At 39.1% G+C, this 10,947-nt stretch overlaps 3 protein-coding genes across 3 annotated transcripts in view; 2 read left to right on the top strand and 1 right to left on the bottom strand.

Annotated features, from left to right (window-relative positions):
* On the top strand, positions 752–2,259 carry LOC104744908 (ninja-family protein AFP1-like). Its single transcript, XM_010466037.2, has 2 exons — positions 752–1,322; positions 1,628–2,259. Exons 1-2 carry the CDS (start codon positions 896–898, stop codon positions 2,068–2,070), a joined length of 870 nt encoding a protein of 289 aa, XP_010464339.1. The 5' UTR covers positions 752–895; the 3' UTR covers positions 2,071–2,259.
* On the top strand, positions 6,800–8,893 carry LOC104748061 (putative G3BP-like protein). The gene is made up of 10 exons (XM_019236615.1): positions 6,800–6,889; positions 6,985–7,119; positions 7,214–7,475; positions 7,582–7,709; positions 7,806–7,865; positions 7,972–8,035; positions 8,125–8,283; positions 8,400–8,533; positions 8,636–8,695; positions 8,816–8,893. Exons 1-10 carry the CDS (start codon positions 6,800–6,802, stop codon positions 8,891–8,893), a joined length of 1,170 nt encoding a protein of 389 aa, XP_019092160.1.
* The window catches only part of LOC109129322 (wound-induced basic protein-like), a 10,276-nt gene continuing 8,670 nt past the window's right edge, over positions 9,342–10,947 (bottom strand). The window contains exon 2 of the transcript XR_002035590.1: positions 9,342–9,455. The gene's annotated coding sequence lies outside the window, so the exon portion shown is untranslated. The remainder of the gene's footprint in view (positions 9,456–10,947) is intronic.

Below are 10,947 nucleotides of genomic sequence, written 5' to 3'. Positions count from 1 at the left end.
TCTTCCTTTTTCTCTACTTTCCAGATGCAATTCATGCAAGAGGAAGGCTGAAACTTTTGATAGCCTTAGGCTTAGCTATAATAAAAGCAACTTGAACTGTTGAACAAGCTGTTCCACGACTCGAATAAAGACACGTGTCTCTACCCACACAACATAGTTCTTTACAGCCACTTGTCATCAACCACGTGCCCATAAATCCGACCAGCATGAACCACGTGGATTAACATCCGTCAACATCATATGATGAATAGCCCGTAACGGCGTCAGTTGCTGAGCTGGACTGTCTGTCTTAACCTGTTAAAGTCTCTCGAAGATCATGGGACCGTCTTTAACAGATGTCCGCCACGTGTCGTATCCAGAGTCGAGGTCGTGTTCGAGATTCGCGGAGACAGAAGAAAAACTGAAAAAACCTAACGTGTCCTCGTCAAAGCCAGCAGGATCTCTGGGTACACGTGTCAACTGTTTTCATACACGTGTTACACGTGTCAGCCTCGGTACTCTACGTTGATTTTTTACAACCAATGAGGGAAATAGAAACCAACAAAAATAAAATGGAAAGCGTTTTATCGATAATCCGAGATTGTAGCGTTAATAAAGTTTCTTAACCCTTCTCTTAATCATCCATCAGTTTTCATAATTTTTAAGTCATACGTGTAATTTGAAACCGCCCATGTCCACTATCCTTATCAGACATGTGTCATGTTCCAAAAGCCTTTCCCTTCATTTATCTCCGCCCCCTTATATAATATTCCTTTCTCTTACCAAAAAAAAAAGTTAGCCAAACTTCAAAAACCCTTTCAAGATTCAAATAAAAAAATTGCAGAACATAAGAAAGAAACCATCTCTTTTTGGATTTTTGTTTTTTGATGTTATATGGTTTGCTGGATCTTTATTAATGGAGACAAAGTTTGGCAAAAATGAGGATGTGGAGGAGGTCGAGCTCGAGCTATGTCTTTCTCTCGGAGGTCCTTTTAAGAAAACAGAGAAATCTAAACCAGTAGAACAATTTAACGCCGTCGGATGCACGAAGGATACCGCCGGCGTTAATCTTGAAGGCGGGGCGACGATGAATGTGAGGAGTAGAAAAGAAACACGGAAGAAGCGGGAGCCGAAGCTGCAGCAAAGAAGCGGAGTATGCAAGAAGATCAGAACAGAATGTAACGGAGTCCCTAATGGCGTGGATTTGGATTTGAGCTTTAGCAAAATGGGTAACGGTTACATGTCGAGTCAACTTAAGGAAACAAGCAAAGACGTTACGATTTGGTCACCCATTTGCACTTCCTCCGACGTATCCGATCCTAGCAGCTCTTCTCGTCAAGAAGGTATAATAACAACATTTTTTTCTATAATAATTATTTGGTATATAAATAGTTGGACCAAGTCAAGATTCTTTAGGAAAAGTTAGATTAATAAATCGATTATTAGAAATAAAGTATAGCTTTTTAACAAAAATATTTATAAAGTTGTGAAAAAACAAGATATTTGATTTGATATTAAGATATGTCCTAGCATCTCTTTTAAATAAGAGTAGTATAAAGATATTTTAGTTCGATGAATTGATTGCATAGAACAATCAAGAAGATTATGGTATTTGCATGAAGATGATTCGGGTTATTATTATGTTCAGGTGGAAGTTGCGACTTTGGGGCACAATCTGACCAAACCAAACCGGTTAGACCACCGGTTAACAACATGCAGAGCAGGACAGAGGAAACTGTGCACAGCACAGACGGTTCAAAGGATGCGGTGGTTGTGGAGACTACCCAAGAATGGTCCAACTCTGTAACCAAAAACAACAACACTGGGAAGCCGCCAAAACCGTATACCAACAGTAACGGTGACGGTAGTATGCTTCCGTTTGCTCAAATGCCTTGTGTGACTAGCACGGGTAACGGTCCAGACGGCAAAACCGTGAATGGGTTTCTATACCGTTACTCAAAATCAGAGATCAGTATAATCTGCGTATGCCATGGAACGTCTTTCTCACCTGCTGAGTTCATCGTTCACGCCGGTGGAACTAACGTGTCACATCCGTTGAGGCATATAACCGTTGTTCCCTCGACATTTTGAACTACAATTTTCATCTTTTGCTTACCTAGTTTTGTGTTTTTGTGTATATATACGTTTAGCTGATGGACGTTTTGAGTTCGAAGGGACTCTCTCTCGGTGATTTCTTAGGTTTTTGTTGTCTTTTAAATAACATTTTTCCAACTAGTTTAACACTTAAATTTGTTGCAAAAAGCATATTAATATATGATTTTACTACTTTCGTCAATTGGTCCCCATGATGAACTTTAAAATATTGGTTCTCTATAAAAAGAACCGACAACAGAATTCAATTACCCATAAGAGATTTAACTAACGGCTCAACGTAGAGTAAACTCAGTGGCAAAAAATGTAAATATATAAATCTTACGACATTGCATAAATAGGACTCCACGAGTACATGAAACGAGAAAGCCAAATATTAAAAAGATCTCAGCACCTCTTTCTCACGCTCTTCGTCTCTTCACTACGTTTCATCCTTCTCGCGAATAAACCCTAGGATTCTAGGAACCGCCATTGAAGTGCGTGTGGCAGAACTCGGAGCTACTCACATTCAAACGCGTCTTCTCTTCACTACTATAAACCTCTCTCTCTGTGCCTCGCAACAATTTCAGGTGATTCGTCTTTCTACGATTTAGGTTTATCGTTTGGTTGTTTTGTGTTTAATGAAACGCGAAGACGATCTTTACTACTTTCTTGATCTTCTTAACAAAGAAGCCGTTTCTTTTTGTGTTCGCCGCTGCTTCCTCACCAGTTTTTTTATGATTGTGTTCGCAAGATTTAAGACGTTTTGGAGTTTGATCTTTAGATTCAGGGCATTGCTTATACTCTGTATCGATGGCATCTCCCGAACGAACATTTGCTGAAAAGGTATACAATCCAGCAACTGTATTCTCTGCTCCATCGGATTCTTCTGTCACCTTTGTGATTGACTGATTGTGACCCTTTAACAAACTGTACGTAGATGGCGTCTAAATTTACAGAGCAGTACTATAACGCCTTGCGAAACAACGCGGAGTCTCTCCGTAAGTTTTATAAAGATAACAGTAAGATTTCACGGACTGGACTAGATGGAAAGATGCGTGACTTCACCTTTCCGGTAAAGATAGTTTTCCTGATCGTCGACTCTGTAACTTTGGTAAAGTCGTCTTTGTTCTGAGTTATTACTAATCTTGGAGCAGGATGTTGATGAGAAGGATCTTAATATGCTATCTTCTAGTGGTTTTGATTCGGTTGAGGTAACAAGGGTCATGTCCCAAGACTCTCGTGGTAGGGGTCTCCTCATCGATGTTGATGGATACTTCAGTTCAAACGTGAGAACTGCAAAGAACTTCACACAAAAACTCTTCCTTGCTCCACAAGGAACCGCCTACTTTGTTTTGACCGACAAGTTTCAGTTTCATGATGTACCTGATGAGGCTAATGCAACCATTCCTCCTGCTGATAATGGTGGGTAACAGTACAATTTTAAGAAGCCTCCATATTTTCCACCGGGAGGAAGTGTCTAAGACCTTTGTTTTAATGCGAGTTGTTCAGTCATAGAGGAGACATTTGCAGAAACAGAGGAAGTTTGTGAACCAAATCATGGTTCTGAAAATGTTCCCGAGCCGTCTAACGCCTCTGCTGTAAGTGGAAACTCAATCATCTATGACATGTTTAACTTCTGGATCTGGCCGTACTGATAGTTAATGAAACGGTATACAAAACAAAACTGATTGTGACCCTTTAACAAACTGTAGATGGCGTCTAAATTTACAGAGCAGTACTATGAAGCCTTGCGAAACAACCCGGAGTATCTCCGTAAGTTTTATAAAGATAACAGTAAGATTGCACGGACTGGACTAGATGGAGAGATCCGTGACTTCACCTTTCCGGTAAAGATAGTTTTCCTGATCGTCGACTCTGTAACTTTGGTAAAGTCGTCTTTGTTCTGAGTTATTCCTAATCTTGGAGCAGGATGTTGATGAGAAGGATCTTAATATGCTATCTTCTAGTGGTTTTGATTCGGTTAAGGTAACATGGGTCAGGTCCCAAGACGCTTGTGATAGGTGTGTCTTCATCGTTGTTGAAGGATACTTCACTTCAAACGTGAGACCTGCACAGAACTTCAAACAAAATTTCTTCCTTGATGGCCAAGAAAACTACTTTGTTTTGACCGACATGTTTCAGTTTCATAAGGAGGCTAATGCAACCATTCCTCCTGCTGATACTGGTGGGTAACAGTTCAATTTTGAGAAGCCTCCATATTTTCCCCCGGGAGGAAGTGTCTAAGACCTTTGTTTTAATGCGAGTGGTTCAGTCATAGAAGAGACAATTCCAGAAACAGAGGAAGTTTGTGAACCAAATCATGGGTCTGAAAACGTTCCCAAGCTATCTTACGCCTCTGTTGTAAGTGGACACTCAATCATCTACGACATGTTTAACTTCTGGATCTGGCCGTACTGATAGTTAATGATGTTAATAATACGTGCAGGTGATGAAGGAACCACGAGCAGGTCAAGGTCAACGTTCTTCGTCTTGTGATCTTTATCAAGAGAGAAAAGCTGATGCAGTTGAAGATTCTAGAAATGGGAACAGTCAGAAGTCTCAAGGTAATTTTATCCTTTTATCTTTATATATGTATCCCATTTATTTATATTTTATACACTCGCTTTTAACCTTTCGTTTGTTTATTACCAGCGATATCTGAGGGTGCAATCATTCACGTTACATGGCTTCCTTCATATGCAACCATTGCCTTAGTTGAGAATGCATATAAGCAGTTTGGAGAAATTAGAAGAGGTGGAATTGACCTTAGGAGCAGAAAGGTAAAAATGTTAACCACTTTTTTTAGTATATAACCCTTCTTCTTCATGGAAACGACACTAATTTGTCTCTACTTGTGTAAATCTGGTAGTTCTTTAAAGATGCTTTTGTGGAGTTTGAGGAAGCAGATGCTGCGAATAGGGCATTAATGGTAGGCGCTTTGGACCTTGACCCATGTTTAATATTCGGTCTGACTCTCGGGTTTCAGTTGCACAACTGTTTGATCGATCGGTGTTTTGATAATATATTGGCATGATGAATCTTGTTCAGGCATCTCCTATAATGCTTGAGGGGCGCAAAATTTACGTGGAGGAGATACTACCTTGCCATGTAACCATTTACATGAAAAATCTTCCTCCATATGCAACCATTGCCTTAGTTGAGGATGTATTTAAGCAGTTTGGAGAAATTAGAAGTGGTGGAACTAGAGTTAAATACAAAACGGTAATTGTTAACTAGTCTACTAACAAGCATATTCCGGAGCCCTTCTTCATGGGGTAAACAAAAACACTAATCTGTGTTCTTGTTGAAAAAATTTGGTAGAGCTATTCATTTGGCTTCGTGGAGTTCAAGGAAGAAAATGCCGCCCAGAAGGCAATAGAGGTAAACGCTTTTGGACCTAGAGACACTTGTTTAGCATTTTGCGAAGACAATTGCAGAACTGTCTGATTTGGTTTTTATAATTTTGGCATGAATCTTATCCAGGCGTCTCCTATAAAGTTTGGTTCCCATAGAGTATACGTGGAAAGGAAGCGACCTGACTATATAAGTGAGTCTGTGGGAGTATTAGTTAGTCTCTGTTTAGTGTTTACTATCAAAGAATTGTGCTGAAGGCTCCGGATTTGTTTGGTTGAGAATCAGGGCAACACTCTTCGTCTTGTGATGATACTGGAAATGGGAACAGTCAGGAGTCTCAAGGTTAAAACTCTATCAAAAATAATAATTGTTTTGTTTTGAAGAATTTGTGCTGAAGGCTCCAGTTTTATTTGGTTTAGGATCACTAGGTAACAACCCCAATTGGAACTGGCAGAAGATGATGGAGGAAGTGAGACGAACAAAGGTCTGGCAGAAGTTAATGATGGGACCGAGAGCACCAGAAGATTATTATGACATCCGTAACTGGGAAAAGATTATGGAGGAGCAGATGATCAGGAGGAACAGAAGAAGATTCAAGAGGATGAAGGACGACAATACAATCAAAACTAGACTTGACTAGCTCCTATATAGAGGGTGGAACTTTTATGGGTTTTTTTTCTCTTTCTTTTTGAAGGCAAAGAATCATAGACTTGTGAGTTGAGTATGAAGTTACAGAGATATTGGTTCTTGAAGTTGCACCAATGGCCAGATATTGTTTGTCTAATCGTTTTAGGAAAACTCAAAAATTCACATAGAAACTTATAGACTATATAGTGAGCAATCATTGACCATTGAACCGGTAACGCATTCGGTTAAACATAACAGATTATCTAACCAACCACGTCAACTGTTTTTTTCACTTATCCGTAAAATAAAACGGTCAACGGTTAGACGTAGACTCGTCTTAGCGCTGCTCAGATCAGTGGCAACAAATGTAAATATGTATATACTCCGAAATTGCATAAATAGAGGAACTCTGCGAGTGACACAGAGAGAAAAAGCCAAATAAAAAAAAAAGAAAGAGTTTCTCTCTCTCGCGCTCTTTGTATCTTGGCGAATAAACCCTAGAAACCGCCATTGAAGTGAGTGTCGCAAAGCTCGGAGCTACACGTTGTTCAATCGCGTCTTCTTCACTACCAAAAACCTCTCTCGCTCTGCCTCGCTACGATTTCACGTGAGTCTTCTTCTTCTTCGAGTATCTCGAGTGAAACGTAAAAGACAATCTTTACTTCTTCCTCCCATCTTCTTTTGTTCAAGATTTTGACTTTTCTTTGGTTATATGCTTTTGGAATTTGATCTTTAGATTCAGATAATGTGCTATAATCTCAATCCGACTGAAGCTATGGATCCTGCTCCTGCACCTGTACGACGAGATTCTGCTGAAGAACTATACAACAATTATGTAACATAATCCAAACAACTTTATGCTCTCTGTTCCATATCGGATTTCATTTTCCCTCTTGTCTCTACGATTGTAACTCTCTGTATTGAACGTAGGTCGGGGATGAACTTACAGAGCAGTACTATGCCCACTTGCAAAACTCCCCGGAGCTTCTCCATCAGTTTTATAAAGATGAAAGTACGATTACACGCCCTGGACTTGATGGAGTAATGCGTTCTGCTACCCTACCGGTTCGATACTTTTCTTGACTTGAGTCCGTTTTTTTTTAAGTAACTTTTGGTGAAATCTCTTTTGTTCTGATACTGATTCCTAATCTTGGAGCAGGATATGATTCAGGATCTTGATATGCTATCTTCTGGAGGTTTCGATTCGGTTGAGGTAACCAGTGTCATATCCCAAGGCTCTCACAGTAGGTGTATCTTCGTCGATGTTTATGGCTATATCACTATACGCGAGAGACCTCCAAGATACTTCACACAAATTTTATTTCTTGCTCCCCAAGAAAACGGCTACTTTGTTTATAATGACATGTTCAAGTTTCTTGACATATCCGAGGTTAATGCAACCATTCCTTCTGCTAATGCTGGTGAGTAACAACAGCCTTCATATTTTGCTGGCAAGGAAGTGTCTTTATCTATCTCGTTTGGTTATTTTATACACGCTCTATAACTTTTTGTTTGTTTGTTTACCAGCGGTAACTGAGGGTAAAGCCATTTGCATTAAAAATCTTCCTCCATATACAACCATTGCCTCACTTGAGGAAGAGTTTACGCAGTTTGGAGAAATCAGAAGAGGTGGAACTGAAATTAGGTGGAAAAGGGTAAATATGTTAACTAATCTACTATCAAGCATCTTTGGAGCCCTTCTTCATGGGGTAAACAAAAACACTAATCTGTTTGGTTTCTTGTTGTTAAAGAGCTTTTCTTATGGCTTCGTGGAGTTTAAGGAAGAAAATGCCGCCCAGAAGGCAATAGAGGTAAACGCTTTTGGACCTAGAGACACTTGTTTAGCATTTGGTCTGACTACAGAATTGCAGAACTGTCTACTTTGGTTTTGATAATTTTGGCATGAATCTTATCCAGGCGTCTCCTATAATGTTTGGTGGCAATAGAGTTTACGTGGAAAGGAAGCGACCTGACTATATGAGTGAGTTTGTGGGAGTATTGTTTAGTCTCTGTCTACTATCAAAGAATTGTGCTGAAGGCTCGGTCGGTTTTTGTTTGGTTGAGAATCAGGTTACTGGGAAACTCCATCCTCTGGACCAGGAAACATACGCAGAAGCGTGGAAAGGAGAGGAACAGAAGCTCCTGGTAATAATGGAGGTAACGAAGTTGCAGATGAATCACTGAGAGTTTCTGAACCAACGGATGGTACTGAAAATCAAGAGTCTCAAGGTAAGGAGGAGGAATGTGAATACCTTTGATTTGTTTTTGGTCTTTCTTTGAGTTGCAGATGGATGAATCACTCTATTTTTAACCTTTTTGTTTGTGTGTTTGTGTGTATTTATCAGAGTTATATGACAGTTTTGGAATTTACGTTAAAAATCTTCCTCCAAATGCAACCATTGACTGGTTGGAGAATGTATTCACGCGTTTTGGACTAATTAAAGAAGGAGAAGTTACAGTTTATAACCCTGGGGGTTTGGTAAGTGTTAAAACGAAATCTAGTAACAAGCATTTTTTGAACCCTTCTTCTTCTTCTTAATGGAAACACTAATTTGTGTGTGTACATGTATGAATCTGGTAGGAAAATTGGTATGGATTTGTGACGTTTGTGGAAGCAGATGCTGCCGAGAGTGCAATAGAGGTACGTACGTGCTTTGGACCTGGACTATTTTTGTCTGACTCGTGGGGATTCAAGTTGATCTCTTGAGATGCCATAACTGGTTGCACAACTGTTAGATTGATTTTTAATAATCTTATCCAGGCGTCTCCTATACGGATTGATGGGCGAAAACTTCTAGTGCAGAAGCAGTTTAATAGGGGAGTGCGGAATCGAAACTGAACCTGACTCGTTATGTAGATATAGGCTGGACTGGAAGTTACATTCATATCTGGTTACAGTTATAGGAACCCTTCTTTTTACCAACAGACTCTTCTGTTTTGGTTATTGGTAGTAGTGGCAACAGCGTTCATAGATAGATATTTGGATTCAAAGAATGGTTTCTTTGTGAATGCTTTATTTTTGGTGTTTTTTTTGGATTTCTGCAATTGGATTCGAAGAAACTGGTAATGCTCAATAGATAAAGTTACTTACTTTGTGAGTAAATCAAGTGGTTACAGTGAAAAACACCCGAGAGATACTAGTTAAAGGTTTTAACGAGAATTATGGAATGTGAACAAAAAAAAAAAAAACGAGAATTATGGAATAACACAAACAAGCCAGATTTCAAAGGAAAGGAACTTAAATTCTCATTAAAATGATGATCCATCCTTACAACTGAAACATCAGAAGAGGTAAAAGCAAAATTACAAGCAGAACTACTAATCTATTCATTCATTCATTCATAACAGGTTTGTTGTCGCTGGCTTTGGGCTTCTGTTCTCTTGGCTTGTCGTCACCTTTCCTGATTAACATATAAAGATGATGTGAATAAAGAGGAAGAAGAACAATATACATCAACAGATCTATAGGAACAACATCGATCATTTCATATTTAGGATCAGACAATGAAATATTTTGTTACCTTTTTTCGGAGGATGAAGGACGTTTAACAGGAGGAGTTGGTCAAATTCTGGAGGAAGAAGAAGAAGAAGAAGAAGAAGAGGGATCAAAACTAGACTTGACTAGCTCCTGTATGTAGAGGGTGGAACTTTAAGGGTTTTTATTTTTCTTTCTTTTTATGGCGAAGAATCATAGACTTGTAAGTTGAGTATGAAGTACAGAGATATTGGTTCTTGAAGTTGCATCAATGGCCAGATATTGTTTGTCTAATCGTTTTAGAAAACTCAAAAATTCACATAGAAACTATAGACTATAGTGAGCAATCACTAGACCATTGAACCGGTGTAAAAACTAGGTTTCCACAATGAATTTGTTTAGTGAGGGAAACAAATTAATTTGTTTAGTGAGGGAAACAAATTCAAGGAAGTTATCTCTTAAGAAACTCGATCTAGGCTTTGAAATCGAAAGAGGGTTTGGTTCTTTTAGAACTCAAGTTAGGGTTTTGTTGGCACAAACTTGAAGATAACTTAGGTTAGAAGTAAGACTTATCCAAACCGAGTTATGGTTCAAGGATAAGGCTCTCAAAGTTTAGGAGTTATCTAAACAATATTGTGTTCCCATTGGGATTAGGATTTGTGTGTTCCTATATATGAAGCCGAGTCATGGCAAAACAAATGTAAGGTTGAGAGCTTGAGAAGTTTAAGTTTTGAGTCAGTTTTTTAAACTAATAAAGAGAGATTATTCTTTATATTCTTTAGTTTCTGCAACCTATATTCTATATTTGGTATCAGAGCAAAAGATCTTTTGTTCTGTTTACCCTTGGCGTTGTGAAGAAGAAAGAACCAGGCAAGAGTAGTTGTTTGGATTAAGAGAAAGATGAGTGATATAATCCCTACGACCATGGCTAACAAACCGAAGGAGAACGGTCCGTCCTCAATACAATGTCCTATGCTGAACTCTACAAACTATACGGTATGGTTGATGCGTATGACGGTTGCACTAAGGGTGAACAAAGTGTAGGAGACCATCGAACCAGGAGAAGACGACATAGACAAAAACGATATGGCTAAAGCTCTTCTATTCCAATCGATTCCTGAAAGTTTGCTCCTGCAAGTTGGCAATCTCAAGACTTCCAAGGGAGTTTGGGATGCAATAAAAACTAGGCACATCGGAGCTGAGAGGGTTAAGGAGGCAAGGCTTCAAACATTGATTGCTGAGTTTGATAGAATCAAGATGAAAGAATCAGATACAATAGATGATTTTGTCGGAAGACTTTCTGAATTATCCACAAAAAGTGCAGCTTTAGGAGAAGACATTGGAGAACCAAAGCTTGTTAAGAAGTTTCTTAACAGTCTACCACGGAGGAAATACATTCATATCGTTGCTGCACTAGA

The sequence above is a fragment of the Camelina sativa genome, chromosome 15 (assembly GCF_000633955.1).
Source record: "Camelina sativa cultivar DH55 chromosome 15, Cs, whole genome shotgun sequence".
NCBI classification, from domain to species: domain Eukaryota; kingdom Viridiplantae; phylum Streptophyta; class Magnoliopsida; order Brassicales; family Brassicaceae; genus Camelina; species Camelina sativa.
This window is presented reverse-complemented; position numbering and strand designations above follow the sequence as displayed.

What these genes read in the sequence shown, in the direction of transcription:
- LOC104744908 (XM_010466037.2), top strand. Translation starts at nt 896, where the DNA reads ATGGAGACAAAGTTTGGCAAAAATGAGGATGTGGAGGAGGTCGAGCTC. An exon ending in CAGCTCTTCTCGTCAAGAAG is followed by an intron (nt 1,323 to 1,627) that starts GTATAATAACAA and finishes TATTATGTTCAG; the next exon opens with GTGGAAGTTGCGACTTTGGG.
- LOC104748061 (XM_019236615.1), top strand. Translation starts at nt 6,800, where the DNA reads ATGTGCTATAATCTCAATCCGACTGAAGCTATGGATCCTGCTCCTGCA. An exon ending in TGAAAATCAAGAGTCTCAAG is followed by an intron (nt 8,284 to 8,399) that starts GTAAGGAGGAGG and finishes TGTATTTATCAG; the next exon opens with AGTTATATGACAGTTTTGGA. An exon ending in CTGCCGAGAGTGCAATAGAG is followed by an intron (nt 8,696 to 8,815) that starts GTACGTACGTGC and finishes AATCTTATCCAG; the next exon opens with GCGTCTCCTATACGGATTGA.